The following is a 16,165-nucleotide window of genomic DNA, read 5'->3' as shown; positions in this document are numbered from 1 at the left end:
CTTTTATTCTTAAAAGGAATAAAACAATCAGTTACGATTCTAACTATTACGTATATCATCCAAACCTCAGCTAACGCTCGAGACTTTTCTGTTCCCACCACCAGTCAGCCTATGCTTGAACACTTACACAGACAGGCAGTCCATTCCCTAATAGATGTGTTCCATCTTTTGAACTGTGTAAATGATGTGCATCCTCCTGAGCCCTCTTAACTTAAAGATGAGAAGCACTGTACTGCCCCTTTCACTCTGGGGTTTTTATTCACCTTCAGATTCTCCCACGCACGTCGTCTGCAGCCAGCACAGTCAGATCTCGCCAATCTTGGAGAATCCCTCCTCTAGTCTCTTCCCTAAATGTTTCTTTTCTGACAACTTACCCATCAGCAGCAAGAAGCACATACAGCAAGACTACTACAATACTGTTTTACAGAAAGGTAGAAACATTAAATTTATATAGCTTTTCTATTGTGTGGATAAATGTTTACTTAAGAGTAATGAATTTAAATTCTGAAAGTTAAGGGCACTTTGGGAATCTTGATACAGCTTTCATTATATAGTGAAACCTGTGAGAGCTAGAATTTGGTGTGGCTGCCATGTTTTTCTAGGTCTCGCAAGTTTTCTGCCTTAGACAGGGTGATGTATTAGTGGAAAATATCTTCATTTTCCTTCTCTGACATTTCCGGCTTTTGTCTGTTTTACTGTACGTACTTGGGCTCATGTTGTTCCCCTGGACTTTAGGTCTATATTTTGCTCTTTCCCCGTAACTAGTGAGACGAGCCTGCTGACAATGCCTGAGTTTTTTACACCAGATCCTTTATTCTGGGTATTTGATGCTTTGGTGGTGGTTGTGTGCCATGGGGAGTCAGTTCTAACTCACAGTGACCCTGCATAGGGTTTCTGAGACTGTAAATCTTTATGGGAGCACAAAGCCTAACTTTCTCCTGAGTTGCAGCTGGTAGATTTGAACTGCTGACCTTGCAGTTAGCAGCTCAACACATAATCCACTACATTGCTTTTGTGTACAGCATTTTCCAAGTCATACTAAGAAACAGTATTTCTGAAAGATGTTAATAGGTGTGTTAAGAGTTCTGTGGGTAATTAAGTTTTGGGAAGTGTGCAATGTGTTGTGAATCTGTTATAATAATATTTCTCAGTGTCATGCTTTATAATCTTTTTAAAACTAGAGTATGTTGGGGTAGCTAAAATTATTTGTGCACTTAACACTTTTTCATTGTAGGATACACACTGGACTGAAAGGTTGGCAGTTCAGACTTAACCAGCTGCTTCTTGGAAACCCTATACAGGGTGGCTATGAGTTGGAACCAACTCAACAGCATTTTCAACAACAAATCGACTATAAACACCAAGCTTAAATGATTAGTAAAGGATTGGGTACTCTAGTTCATTACTATTCAGTATTGAGGTTTCAGCATTTAGAAAATTTTACATGTTTTCACTGTTGTTTACTTGGAAGATAACCCAGCAGTATGTATATTTTTTTAGTTTGTGTTCATGTTAACCTTCTCCTAAATATATTGCTTGCTCTTCAACCTTTTATAAAAGAATGATTATTTTTCCATAGGTAATCAGTTTTTTCAGCATACTAAATTTGCCATGAATGGAATCCCAGATGTAAAAAATATTTCAGAGAACAGTGAGAACTTACCTTCAAGTTCCAAAAAGTTGGAAGAGTGGCCTGATTGGAGTGAACCTGAGGAGTCTGAAAGCAAAACTACCAACATACAGATTTGGCCGAGAGAGCCATGCGATGTTGCCAAGTCCCCAATTACTGTGAAGGAGGAGTCCTGGGATGACTCTGACCCCAGCAACATAGATACTAAAATCAATCTCAGAGGTGGAATCCCTGCTACAAGACCTGTTACCTCACGAGAGCAAGAGCCCATTCCTGCTTTGCTTTCACTCACTGAAGAGTCTGGGCCTTCGAAATCAAGCCTGTCATCAAAAGCCAGTCTTAATCAAAATGCAGATGATCCAAACCACAATCCACCGAGAGTGTCAACACAAGAAAGGCCACTTAAAGTTCCGTCGGAACATGGTTTAGGAGAGGAGTTTACCATCCAGGTTAAAAAGAAACCAGTACAAGATCCTGAGTTAGATTGGTTTGCTGATATGATCCCAGAAATAAAACCTTCAACTGCTTTTCTTATTTTACCTGAAATGAGGACAGAAATGATGGTTCCCAACAAGGACGAGATCTCACCAATGATGCAGTTTTCCTCAAAATTTGCTGCAGAAGAAATTACTGAGGTGAGGTCTGTTCAATTGTGCTACTAGTTTAAGGATACCTCTCAAGGGTCTCAGTTGCACTGACCCATTTTTAACAAACATATTTTCCCAGTGAGGGAAACACTAATTTACGCAACTGGTTAAAATGATCAAGTTGAGCATAAAACGAATATAAATGGTATCTTTCCTGCTCCAGAAAAATGTAGCGATTACATGACTAGCTGGAAGCTAGTTACTAAGCCAAGAATAGGGTGTCATCATATTGGACTATATGATGCTTGAAATTGTATCTTCTTACCATCTGGTTTTATAATACTGGAACCAAAGTAATCCTGCCTACATTTACTTACATTGGCATCACATGACAGTGACAGGCCCCTTTGTTCCTTTTCAGTTCTAGAGATGATTGTTCAGCAGCTTGCTCTTGGTGTGCTTTTTGTTACAGGGAGAGGCTGGTGGCTGGGGAGAAGAAGGGGAGCTGAACTGGGAAGATAATAACTGGTGACAACGGGTATGAATAAACTTTAGGAAATAAAAGGTTCCCTTTTTTTTCTTTAATCAAATTAATACCTCAAAAGCAGGCTCTGAGTACAAGACAACACAAGGCAGCCTGTTTTTCCCAGCCCAGGACCTCTTTTCCCATCTGTGCCAACTGAAATGTGAGGCCTTGCGTGCTGGCAGGACGCCCCAGGAGAGGAAGAGCCTGGGGGCACTGACTGTGCCGGTGTCTGAAGAGCAAGTGGCTGTGGAAATGTTGGATTTACTGCTTTTTCCAGGACAGTTCTGGAAGTAAAGAAAATAAATATATCAAGCTGGTTAGCTTAATTTGTGCCATTTCTTTAACAGAAGAGTAAGTTCTATTGAGAAATATGAAGTACTGAAAAAAGTTTTAGCTATGAAGTATATAAATGATTTTAAATTACTAAGATTTCCTTAGGCAGCTTATTTATTTGTTTACAGTTGTGCTATTGAATGAATGGTCCTTAGTGGACCTGGGCAGTTACCACCATCCCACTTGTATCATGTTGTACCAAAGTTCTTAATGAGAAATATTCCCAATTATCTTGTTCTCTCAATGTCCAATAAAGACTATTTTCACTAGATTCAACTTTATAAAAGCTGTTTTATGTGTTTGAATATGTACAGACATAATTATATCAATATATTAATTTACACAACATACCATAGGATTACAAAGCATCACATACCCAATTATATCTAGTGTCAAGGTCCGGTCCCTTCACGTTTCACCCTTGAGTGAGCAGTGTTTTAGCTTATCGATCTTTCCCTGGAGCACTTCTATTTTCTTTAGCAGCCAGTCTGGAGCTGGGGACTTCTGGAGCAACAACTCTATTGCCTCCAAGGCCCCAGTTGCTGTATGTAATGCTGACCTGTACTCTTCTTCTAAGGGGAACTCATGACGAGCTCTTTTTGCACAAGGCTGTAGATTGAAGACAGTGTGATAAGAAACCCTCCTCTTGGATGACAGTAACATTTACTACTAGAACAGCTTCTAAAACGGTAAGAAGTTAATGTGTAAATATTATTCCAATCCCTTGCTTCTCCATAAGAGTACGTTCTTCCACCCCCAGATCATCTGGAAAACTACATGAAGGCATTTTTTGGTTGATTTGTGGTGTATCTTGCTGTATGTGGATTACAAGTAAATCTGGCCCTACTGTGAGATATAACTTTTCATGCCTGAAATTTACAAAATTATGTATGTCTTGAAAACAAGCTATTTTCTTTTTGTAAAAGTAATCCATAAAAGGGGCAAATAAGTCAAAATACTGTTAGTAATTAAATTGCCCCTTTTATGGATTACTAAGTCAAAATACTGTTAGTAATTAAACATACTGTTTGAACACTCTAAATGAGGCAAGGCATCAAATCAAACAATTTAGAATGTAGTCCAGAATTTATTGCAAATGACAGCTGTCTTCACATTAGATTTGGTATGATGTTCAAAACTTTTAAGTAGTCCACCTCTCTGCATTTGATGGAGGAGTCCTGGTGTGGCGCTATGGAATAAAGCACTGGACTGCCAAGTAAGCGAAGTGGTTCAAACTCACCAGCCACTTTTTTTAGGAAACTCTATACAGGGTTGAGTCAGAACCAACTCCATGGACCTAATAACAACAATGCATTTGATAACTCTTAAGGAAGAAGAAATGTGATTTTAAAAGAGAAACTTCTATAGGAGAATTTTACATGTCTAGCTTAATCTTCATTTTGAGTTGTGCCCCATCAGCAAACGAAGGTCCCCACGGGCTTTGGTCAACTCCACTCTGAGGAGGCAGCTCTTCTCCAGTCAGCATTTTGAGTGCCTTCCAACCTGAGCAGCTCATTTCGCTTGTCTGTCAGTTTGTCATACTGTGGTGGCTTGTGAATTGCTGTGATTCTGAAAGCTATGCCACTGGTATTTTAAATACTAGCAGGGTCACCCATGGTGGACAGGTTTCAGATATGCTTCCAGACAAAGACAGACTAGGAAGAAAGAGTGACAAACTACTTCTGAATCTTCAGTCACTGAAAACCTTATGAATAGCAGAGAAACACTGTCAGATATAGTGCTGGAAAATGATACTGGGGAAGACCTGCCTCCTCGAAGTAGAGTTGACCGTGATGACACAAATGGAGTAAAGCCCACGGGACCTTCATTTCCTGGTGGGGCACAACTCAAAATGAAGAGAAACAGCTGTAAATGTCCATTGAAAATCGGAACATGGAATGTACAAAGTATGAATCTGGGAAAATTAGAAATTGTCAAAAATGAAATGGAACACATAAACATCGGTATCTTAGGCATTAGTAAACTGAAATGGACTGGTATTGGCCATTTTGAATCTGGCCATTTTGAATCTAATGACCACATGGTTTTCTATGCCAGAAATGGCAAATTGAAGAGGAATGGTGTTGCATTCATTGTCAAAAAGAACATATCCAGATCAGTCATGAGGTACACTGTCTGTGATAGTATAATATCCATGTGCCTACAAGGAAGCCCAGCTAATATCACTCTTATTCAAATTTACACACCAACCACTAAAGCCAGTGAGGATGAAATAGCAGAATTCTACCAACTTTTTCAATCTGAAATTGATCAACCATGCAATCAAGATGTATTGATCATTACAGGTGGATTGGAAGGCAAACATTGGGAGCAAAGAGGAAGGATCATTAGTTGGAAAATATGGCCTTGGTGTTAGAAATAATGCTGGAGTACGCATATAGAATTCTGCAAGACCAATGATTTGTTAATTTCAGGTACCTTCTTTAGACAGGGTAAGAGATGATTATACAGATGGAATACCTAGAAATCAAATTGACTACATCTGCAGAAAGAGACAATGGAAAAAGCTCCATATCATCAGTGAAAACAAGGCCAGGGGCAAACTGCAACAGACCATCAATTACTCATATGCAAATTCAAACCGAAGTTGAAGAAAATGAAAACAAGTCCACAAGAGCCAAAATCTGTCCTTGAATATCCCACCTGAATTTAGAGATCATCTGAAGAACAGATTTGATACATTAAACACTAAAGACCGAAGACCAGAAGAGTCGTGGGATGACATCAAGTATATCACACACGTGAAAAAAGTAAAAAATCATTGAGAAGACAAGAAAGAAGGAAAAGGTTAAAATGGATGTCAGAAGAGACACTGAAACTTGCTCTCCAGGGTAGAGATACTAAAGCACACGGAAGAAATGAGGAGGTCCAAGAGCTGAACAGAAAACTTGAAAGATCATCTCGAGAAAATAAAGCCAAATATTACAACAAAATGTGCAAAGATTTGGAATCAGAAAACCAAAAAGGAAGAACACGCTCAGCATTTCTCAAGCTGGGGTACTGAAGAAAAAATTCAAGCCTCGACGTTCATTATTGAAAGATTCTCTGGGCAAATTATAGAATGATGCAGAAAGCACCAAGAGAAGATGGAAGGAATACACAGTCACTGTACCAAAAGAAATTAATGTTCAAGCCATTTCAAGAGGTAGCATATGATCAAGAGACCAATAACACTGAAGGAGGAAGTCCAAGGTGCACTGAAGGAATTGGCAAAGAACAAGGCACCAGGAATTGATGGAATAAAAATTGAACTCTTTCAAAAAGTAAGGCAGCACTGGAGGCACTCATCTCTGCCAAGAAATTTGGAAGACAACTATCTGGCCGACTGATTGGAAGAGATCCTGGAAGAGATCTGTATTTGTGCCCATTCCAAAGAGAGGTGACCCAACGGAATGCGGAAATTATCGGACAATCTCTTTGATATTTACTAAAGGTAACACAGAAATGGCTGCAAGCATACATTGACAGAGAACTTTCAAAGATTCAAGCCGGATTCAGAAAAGGCTGTGGAACGAGGGATATCACTGCTGATGTCTGAGGGATTTTGGATGAAAGCAGAGAGTTTCAGAAAGATGTTTGCCTGTGCTTTATTGACTACACAAAGGCTTTTGATTGTGTGGATCATGAGAAGCTATGGACAACATTGCGAAGTATGAGTATTCCAGAACACTTAATTGTGCTCATGAGGAATCTGTACCTGGACCAAGAAGCAGCTATTCAAACAGAACATGGGAACACTGAATGGTTTAAAATCAAGAAAGGTGTACGACAAGGTTGTATCCTTTCACCATACTTATTCAACCTGTATGCTAAGCAAATAATCCGAGAAGCTGGGTTATATGAAGAAAAACATGGCATCAGGATTGGAGGAAGACTCAATAACAATCTGTGATACGCAGATGATACAACCTTGCTTGCTGAAAGCAAAGAGGACTTAAAACATTTGCTGATGAAGATCAAAGAGCACAGCCTTCCATATGGATTACAACTCAATGTCAAGAAAACAAAAATCCTCACCACTGGACCAATAAACAACATTCTTATCAACGGAGAAAAGACTGAAGTTGTCAAGGACTTCATTCTTCTTGGATCAACTATCAACACTCACAGAAGCAGCAGTCAAGAAATCAAACAATGTATTGCATTAGGCAAATCTGCTGCACAAGACCTTTTTAAAGTGCTGAAGAGCAGAGATGTCAGCTTGACGACTAAGGTGCGCCTGACCCAAGCCATGGTATTTTCAATAACCTCATATGCATGTGAAAGCTGGACAGTGTGAATAAGGAAGACCGTAGAAGAATTGATGCTTTTGAGTTATGGTATTGGAGAAGAAATTGAAAGTGCCACGGGCTGCCAAAAGAACCAACAAATCCATTTTGGAAGATCTGTTTTGGAAGAAGTGCAGCCAGAGTACTCTTTGGAGCCAGGATAGCCAAACTTCGTCTCTCATACTTCGGACATATTGTGAGGAGGGACAAGTCACTGGAGGATACCATGTTTGGTAAGGTGGAGGGTCAGGAGAAAAAGAGGAAGACCCCCAACGAGATGGATTGGCCAGGTGGCAGTATCAATGGATTCAAGTGTGGCAACAGTAGTGAGGTTGGCCCAGGATTGGGCAGTGTTTTGTTCTGCATAAGGTCACTATGGATCAGTACCAACTCGATGGCATCTAGCAACAAGGTTACTTGATTTCTTGGAAGATCACAGTGTCTGCTTTAATTAGCAGTAAATAATTATTACAATTGATCCACCCAGAAAAGAAGCCCTTACCTGTAAAGATGATGCCCTTGCTGCTTCTGTCACTTTCACGAAGGACTCCCCAAAAATAACTCTCTCCTGTTTCACACGTTCCACTCTGGAAGCTTCAGTTTCATCGACAATCCCAGTCTGCCACAGACCATGAAAAGCCAAGGAAACAGCATGATAAGCTTCATTATTAGATTCTGTGTGTACGTGCAGGGTGTTAAACCAGTTTGTCTTAGCCTGTGAATCAAGCAATCTCTGGAAGGTAACTGGACGAATGACTCGGTAACTGTGAAGGTCGTCAATATTATATGCTACTTATTGGTTTAATTTGTGTAAGACTCACTTGACAGTGTTCTTTTCTCCTACAGAAATGTTGTGTTCCAGAGAAAACCAAGCATGCTAATTTTTAGTGTACAGGTTAAGAAATTAGCAACAGTTTGCTTTGTATATATTACATATATAGAACAAAATATATACACAGTTAAATCTAGCATTACGTATTTAATATGTACTTAATATGAGTTGGATACGATCAGTCCATTGCTTATGTACTTAATATGAGTTGGATACGATCAGTCCATTGCTTATAATATATGGTGGTTATGTGCTGGGGAGTTGGTTTCAACTCATAGTGAACCCTATACAGGGTTTCTGAGGCTATAAGTCTTTACGGGAGCAGAACACCTCATCTTTCTCCCATGGAGCAGCTGATAGTTTCGAACTGCTGACCTTGCGGTTCACAGCCTGATTCACAACCATGAAAGGGGATATTATAAAAGCAAAGAAATGAAAGTATTTTAAACCATCATTCATTTTTTTCCTGGTGTTCCAAATTTGTGGTATAACAGTTCTTTTAAATTAACAGAAAACTTACCTAACAGTATATAACCCATACAACTGGGAGCTAAGCTATTCAATATTTTCTTTCCAACTATAAAAGTGACTTAATAGACCTACATAAATGGTGGAATCTACCATGCTTATGGGACTACTGGTGTGGCACTGTAGGGTAAGCACTGGACTGTTAACTCCCATCAGCCACTCCATTATCAGGTCAATATGGATAGGAAAACTACCCAAACCAATCTACAGTTACAATGAAATCCCAATCTAGATTTCAACATTCTTTAAAGAAATGGAAAATCCAATCACCAACTTAATATGGAAAGGAGACCCCAGATAAGCAAAGCATTTCTAAAGAACAAAGTAGGAGGCCTCTCACTCCTCCATCTCAAAATCTATACAGTGTGGTACTGATACAATGAAAAATACAGATTAACGGAAAAGAACTGAGAAACAGTCAATCCAGCCACCTACAGTCAACTGATCTTTCACAAAAAGCTGAAACACATTGAATGGGAAAGAGAGAGAATCTCTTTGATGAATGAAACAACCCTATATCTCAAATCATACAGAGAAGGCAAACCTAGAACTATAAAGAACGATCAATGAAAAAATAAGTACAAACTTATAAGATTTTTACCAAAAGAGTCAAAAAAGAATCGAGACTGGCAAAAATTACTGGCAGTGAAGGGGGGCAATCTCTAAAACTTACAGACAACTTCAACACCTCAAGGAAAAAAAAAACAATCCAGTTAACTTGGCAGAGAGCATGGATTATAGACACATAGACACAGACATTTCACCAAAGGAGACATCCATGCAGCCAACAAACATGAGGAAATACGGTATTGGTCATTGTTAAGTGCCGTCAAGTCTGTTCTGAGTCATACTGACACTCAGAATATTATTTCAGAGGAGTAGCTGGTAGGTTTGAACTGCCAACCTTGTGGTTAGCAGTTCAATGCTTACCCTACTGAGTCATGCAAATCAAAACAAGGAAGTATTATTTCACCCTAGCAGTAACAACAAAGTTCAAAAGAACAGAAAACAAATGCTGATGAAGGTGTAGATAGACTGAACCCTTATACACTGCTGCTGGGTTTGGGAAACGGGATGCAACCACTGTGGAAAATGATATGGTGCTGCCTCAAAAAGCTGGAAATATGTATGCAAGCCCATGTATGCAAGCCCATGTTCGCTGCAGCACTATTCACAATAGCAAAAAGAGGAGACAACTTGAATTCCCATCAATGAAAGAATAAACTTTGGTAAATACAATGGAGTACTTACTAGGCAATGTTAAACACACATGGTAAATCTAGAGGACATTATACTGAGTGAAATTACTCAATCACAAAAGGAAAAATACTATATGAGACCGCTATAGTAAAAAGTCATTAGAAGGTCCTAAATAGAAAATGTGGAACAGACTAAAGTGTTTCATCAGTTTCTTACTAGTAAGCCGGAGACTATGGCCCTTGGTCTCCCTTCAAATCTGGAACTGAACTCACCCTGTAGGCTTCATTTGCAGCCAAGTCAATAGATAATATTTTAGCCAAGAAACAGGTAAATATAAAGGGGGTGGGGAGCGAGCACAACACTGTTCAACACAGAATGGCCAGCCATTCAAGGTCAAAAGGCATCATTTACTGAAGGACTAACTTCAGCAAGGCGGGGGAAAGAAGGCTGAATGGATTAAACACAGGAACTAGGAAAAGTGATGTTACATTCCATTCAGGGGACTGCAAGTGAGATGAAACAAAGTATATGATTTGTGGAATGTAAAACTGATCTGCACTGTAAACCTTCACTCAATTCACAATAAAAAGTTTTTAAAAAATCATGGTCTTAGAAAAATAGAATTTAGTTTTAATCAGTATAAAAAAGCCATGCTTATCTGGAGTCCTGGTGTGGCTGCATAGGATAAGAACTCAACCTCAAGGTCAGTTTGAGCCACTAGATGAGCAGGTCACACTCACCAGCCTCTCCTTGGAAACCCTACACACACAGGGTCATAACAAATGGTATCTGAAACAGTATCAATAGGTAATCTTCTCAGACCTACTACTGTATTTGTATAATCAGGAGTTGTAACAGTTTGGAGCTGCTCAATGACTTTCCAAATTAGCAATCTCTCACTGCTTAGATTGCCAGTGCCATAGTCTTCAGGCCAAGTAGTTTCCAGTGTTTTATGTCTGCAACTTACATGGTCTCAACAGTAAAAACTTTTACCTAAAGAACAAAACATGTGACACTATTTTGATTCTAAATAAATACCTTTTCCAGAAAAGATACAACTTTGTTCTTAGTTTCTTCTGAATGGAGGCACTGTGGAACTATCTCTTCATGATTTGTTCCCTGTTATAAGATTGAGAAACAAGACCAATTTTGATACATGAGTTTAAGAGTTTAGTAATAAAAAAGAATGCAGTTAGTGCCAGATGATCAAGAGAGCTCATAGTTTTTCAGGGTACTTTAGGAGAATGCATAATTAACTTTTATATAAATACATAGAGTGTGAGTTTTAATTACTTTTAGTCATACAAATTCTTCTAGACTTCTCATGGACATGACTGCATATAAATTAGTAAAACTGAAGGGGCATCCAGGGCTTACCTTCTCTATAGAACCAAATTAACAGGCTAAATGACAGGTTCAACCTAGAAATGCTATCTGGAAGACAGCCTGAATTAACAGACCAGACCTGCTTTGAATGCCCACTGAAGTCCTTGCTAACCAGAGGGCCTTAGGAAAGTCATTTATTTTTCATTTCCAGTAAACCATAATCCGTTTATATGTTCCCTACAGAGAGGCCAGGTGGTACAAATGGCTGCTAACATAAAAAGACTGGTTTGAACGCCCCCAGCAACTCTGTTGGAAAAAGGCCTGGAGGGTCTGGTCTCATAAATAGTACAGTCTAGAAAGCCCTAGGACGCAGAGTCGCAATCAGTTGAAAACGACTTGAGGGGATAATAATCCTACCTAAAAAATTCTACAAGTAAAATAGCTCAATAAATGTTTTTGTAATCCTGAGTCTAAAAACTTACCTCAGCAAACTGAGTAAATGCCTCCAAGGTATGCTGTTCTACCAGCCAGTTCCTGTCAGCTAGCAGTAAAGCAAAAATACAAGACAAGTTGGGCAGAATTTTGTCCTAAAAAAAGAGAATCAAAGAAACCTCAGAAACAAACATTCAACATTTTGACTAATGCCAAATTTCCATAATTCTGTTCCAGTGAACACTGGAGCAAATGTGACAAACACATTTCATGATAGAGGTCTTTTGCCTTAATAATTTCTTCTAAGAATCACAGCCTAATCGCTTTTAGGGAGCTACCAACTTTACGTATTCCTGGAATAAAAAGGATACAAAAGCAAACAGAAAAGGAAAACAACTCCAGAACAGAACTAGTCTCATTCCGTGCAACACTCCCCTTTGTCCTTGGTTCCTTGATGTCGCAACTCTCGAGTTTTCAGTCTATCCTCTCTGTCCACTCTTAAGTTTCTCTTCAAAATTATAGTTTTGTTGTTCTTGCTTAAAGTAATAGGTCAGTTTTACATTCAAAAGACACTCAGCCTTTATGCTCACTGTTGCTATTTATTCAAACTCTACAACCTCACTGCTGCACAGGAACTTTTTAAAGTGTTGAAGAGTAGAGATGTCAGCTTGAGGACTAGGGTGCGCCTGACCCAGGCCATTGTGTTTTCAATAGCCTCATATGGATGCGAAAGCTGGACAGTGAATAGGGAGGATCGTAGAAGAATTGATGCCTTTGAGTTGTGGTGTTGGAGGAGAATACTGAAAGTGCCATGGACTGCCAAAAGAACCAATAAATCTGTTTTGGAGGAAGTGCAGCCAGAGTGCTCCTTGGAGGCCAGGATGGCTAAACTTCGTCTCTCCTACTTTGGACATATTGTCCGGAGGAAACAATCGCTGGAGGAGGATGTCATGCTGGGTAGGGTGGAAGGTCAGAGAAAAAGAGGAAGACCCCCAACGAGATGGATCAGCCAGGTGGCATCATTGATGGACTCGGGTGTGGCAGCGGTAGTGAGGTTGGCCCAGGATCGGACATTGTTTCGTTCTGCTGTGCATGGGGTCGCTATGAGTCGGTTCCGACTCGATGGCACCTGACAACAACAACAACAACAACCTCACCTGGCATCTCTTTTTGTACCTATTCTTATTGTTGTTGAGTGCCCTAGAGCTGACTGACTCACAATGACCCTGTATAGAGTTTCCAAGAAGTGGCTGGTGAGCCTGAACTGTTGACCCTGTGGTTCAAACCAACCTTGCAGTCCAGGGCATCAACTCACAGCCCCTCACCTCTTATTAGTGTGGACCAATCTCAGAGGTAGGAACTGGGTTCTCTTCTCCCATTCACCCTTTTCTACACCCTATTCTATTCACTAAATGCTCTCACTCAGGGATCATCACCACAGGGCCAACCAAATCCAGTGGTCAAATCTCAATCTGCATCTGAAAAGGTCCATTATTCCCTCTCCTTGAAAAACTTTCTTCACTAGTTACCAGGATTAGTCTCTCCCTGGGTTTTCCTTCTTTATGAATGGCCTCACATTTTACAGTCTCTGTAAAAACCTCTCAATAGTGGAGTGCTTCAAGGTTCATTCCTTAGACATCTTATTTAAAAACACTGTCCTGGCCAAGTTGTCTAGTCTCATGACTTAATGAATATCCCTCCTGGTGACTCTCAATATATATCCAGCCTGGATCTCTTCTGAATTCCGGATTTCTGAAATGCCCACCTGACATCACCACTTGAACCACAAAAACCCATCTCATACTGTGTGTCCAAACTGAACCCCTTAATCCTTCCTCCCAATCAGTAATAATTCCCTCATTTCTCTCCATCTCACTTAATGGCAGCCTAATCCTTTCAGTTGTTCACACCAAAAAAAGAAGAGGAGATTCTGACTCTTAATTTCAACTCCTTAAGCACTTGACCTCAAGGTCAGCAGTTCAAACCCACCAGCCACTCCTTGGAAACCCAATATACAGGGTTGCTGTCCATTGGAACTGACTCAATGGCACTTAACAGCACATCCAATCCATCAGATAATTCTATTAGCTTTATCTAAAATGCCAATCCTCCCCATAACCTGCACTGCCATACCCTGGATAGCTTTCAGATGCTCTTTACAATTTCTTTTCTCCTTCAGCTTATTCTCCATTATCGTAGCTAGAATGCTGTCATTAAGCCATATGAGAGGTCACTCCTTTGATTAAATTCTTCCAACAGTTACCCATTCATCTCACAAGTAAGAGCCAAAGTGCTTACAGTCGCCTGCAGACCCCCCTTGCTCTGGCATTAGCTCTGGCATTAGCTATCCAGAGTGGATCAGGCAGACTCACATTTCAGAGGCTTTGCACTTGCTGTTATTTCCACTGTTGAAAAGACTCCCCAAATATCCAGATAGTGGCTTGCTTTCCTTCAGGTGTGTACTTGCTTGTCACCTCAGTGAGGACTCTATTTAAAATGAAACCCTCACACATATTCTATCTCTTATTCCTTGCTTTATTTTTCTCCATAGCACTTGCTACCATTTAATATACTACACATATCACTATTGTCTGTTGCCTCTGAGTAGGCTGAGGGTGGGCATTATTTTATTTATATTGAATCCATAGTGATTAAAATAGTGTCTGACATAACTGGATGCTTCAAAATGCTTGTAGAAAAATGGAATTAAAAAGATAATGGAATATTCCACAGACATTTCGAAGCCCCTTTGTAGCAGGAACTCAATAAAATTTCCTAGAATGAATAAAAGGAATCAATCTCAACTCATGGTGTAGGTTAATGGACTGCAAACTGAAAGATCAGTGGTTCAAACCCACCAGCCACTTCTTGGAAACTGTATACAGAGTCTCTACGAGTTGGACTTGACTCCATGGCACTTAAAAACATCATGCCCGGATGATTCTGAAATGTTTTTACAGTACTGTCCTCACCCTAAGAATATGTAAGGCTAAGCATGGTAATTTCTGCTAATATACTGGTTCCATGGGTTTTGGGGTCATTCAGGCTTATGAGCTATACGCAAATGAAACTAGATTCTGAAGTGATATTATGCTTTAAAATAAGAAAAAAACCAAATGTATTTGTATACTGTTGTCGAGCAAGTTGAAAAGAATCTGTCAGCATTTAATGAAACATAACTTTATGTAGATGGAAACAGACGTGTGGTTCTGCTGACTTGTGAACAAATGCACTCATAAAAGAACCCTTTAGAAACTAAATGTTATTGCTAAGTGCCGTTGAGTTGATTCCCTATAAAAGGTTTCCTAGGAGCAGCTGGTGAGTTTGAACTTCCAACCTCATGGTTCAAGCAGACTTTGCAGTTGAGTTCGGATCCTGAAGCGCCACGCTATTCCTAAGAAACTAGCATTAAGGAATAAAAAAGATCTGAATCAGTTATGTACGGAGTTATCCATCATGTGTTTGCTTGAAATCCATAAAAAGGTGATTTTCAGTCTGCTCTTTTAAAATCTCTCCATTGTTGTTGTTGTTAGGTGCCAACAAGTCGGTACCAACTCATAGCAACCTTATACACAGCAGAACAACTAACACTGCCCAATCATGGGCCAACCTCACTATTGTTGCCACGCTTGAGCCCACTGATGGTGCCACTTTGTCAATCCATCTCACTGGGAGGTCTTCCTCTTTTTCTCTGACCCTCCACCCTACCAAACATGATATCCTTCTCCAGCAACTGGTCCCTCCAAACAGTATGTCCAAAGTATGGCCATCCTGGCCTCCAAGGAACACTCTGGCTACACTTCTTCCAATAAAGATCTGATAGTTCTTTTGGCAGCCTACGGCACTTTCAATATTCTCCTCCAAAACCATAACTCAAAAGCATCAATTCTTCTACGGTCTTCCTTAGTCACTGTCCTGCTTTTGCATGCATATGAGGTTATTGAAAATACCATTGCTTGGGTAGGCACACCTTAGTCTTCAAGCTGAGCTTTTGCTATTCAACACTTTAAAAAGGTCTTGTGCACCAGATTTGCCTAATGCAATAAATACATCGTTTGATTTCTTAACTGCTGCTTCCATGAGTGCTAATAGTTGATCCAAAAAGAATGAAGTCCTTGACAACTTCAATTTTTCTCCATTGATAAGATATGTTGTTTATTGGTCCAGTGGTGAAGATTTTTGTTTTCTTGACATTGAGATGCAATCCATACCTAAGGCTGTGCTCTTTGATCTTCATCAGTAAATATTTTAAGTCTTCTTCACTTTCAGCAAGCAAGGCTGTATCATCTGCATATTGCAGGTTGTTAATGAGTTTTCCTCCAATCCTGATGCCATGTTTTTCTTCATATAACCCAGCTTTTCGGATTAGTTGCTCAGCATACAGGTTGAATAATTACGGTGAAAGAATACAACCCTGTTACACACCTTTCTTAATTTTAAACCAGTGTTCCCATGTTCTGGTCAAACAACTGCCTCTTGGTC

General features: G+C 39.8%; 2 protein-coding genes across 3 annotated transcripts in view; one reads left to right on the top strand and one right to left on the bottom strand.

Moving 5' to 3' along the window:
* Positions 1–2,749, top strand: part of SCYL3 (SCY1-like 3 (S. cerevisiae)) — a 32,471-nt gene extending 29,722 nt beyond the window's left edge. Inside the window, exons 11-13 of one of the 2 annotated variants that reach the window (XM_006872633.1) lie at positions 270–431; positions 1,580–2,265; positions 2,690–2,749. In XM_006872633.1, the coding sequence (XP_006872695.1) occupies positions 270–431; positions 1,580–2,265; positions 2,690–2,749 (908 nt within the window). The remainder of the gene's footprint in view (positions 1–269; positions 432–1,579; positions 2,266–2,689) is intronic. The other variant, XM_006872634.1, reaches the window with a different exon arrangement.
* A 735-nt stretch (positions 2,750–3,484) lies between these two features.
* The window catches only part of LOC102823781 (chromosome unknown open reading frame, human C1orf112), a 92,983-nt gene continuing 80,302 nt past the window's right edge, over positions 3,485–16,165 (bottom strand). The window contains exons 20-23 of the mRNA XM_006872658.1: positions 11,734–11,838; positions 10,964–11,044; positions 7,868–7,984; positions 3,485–3,685 (exon numbers count right to left, since the gene is read on the bottom strand). Of these exons, the coding sequence (XP_006872720.1) occupies positions 3,485–3,685; positions 7,868–7,984; positions 10,964–11,044; positions 11,734–11,838 (504 nt within the window). The remainder of the gene's footprint in view (positions 3,686–7,867; positions 7,985–10,963; positions 11,045–11,733; positions 11,839–16,165) is intronic.

The sequence above is a fragment of the Chrysochloris asiatica genome, unplaced genomic scaffold (genome assembly GCF_000296735.1).
Source record: "Chrysochloris asiatica unplaced genomic scaffold, ChrAsi1.0 scaffold00207, whole genome shotgun sequence".
NCBI classification, from domain to species: Eukaryota; Metazoa; Chordata; class Mammalia; order Afrosoricida; family Chrysochloridae; genus Chrysochloris; species Chrysochloris asiatica.
This window is presented reverse-complemented; position numbering and strand designations above follow the sequence as displayed.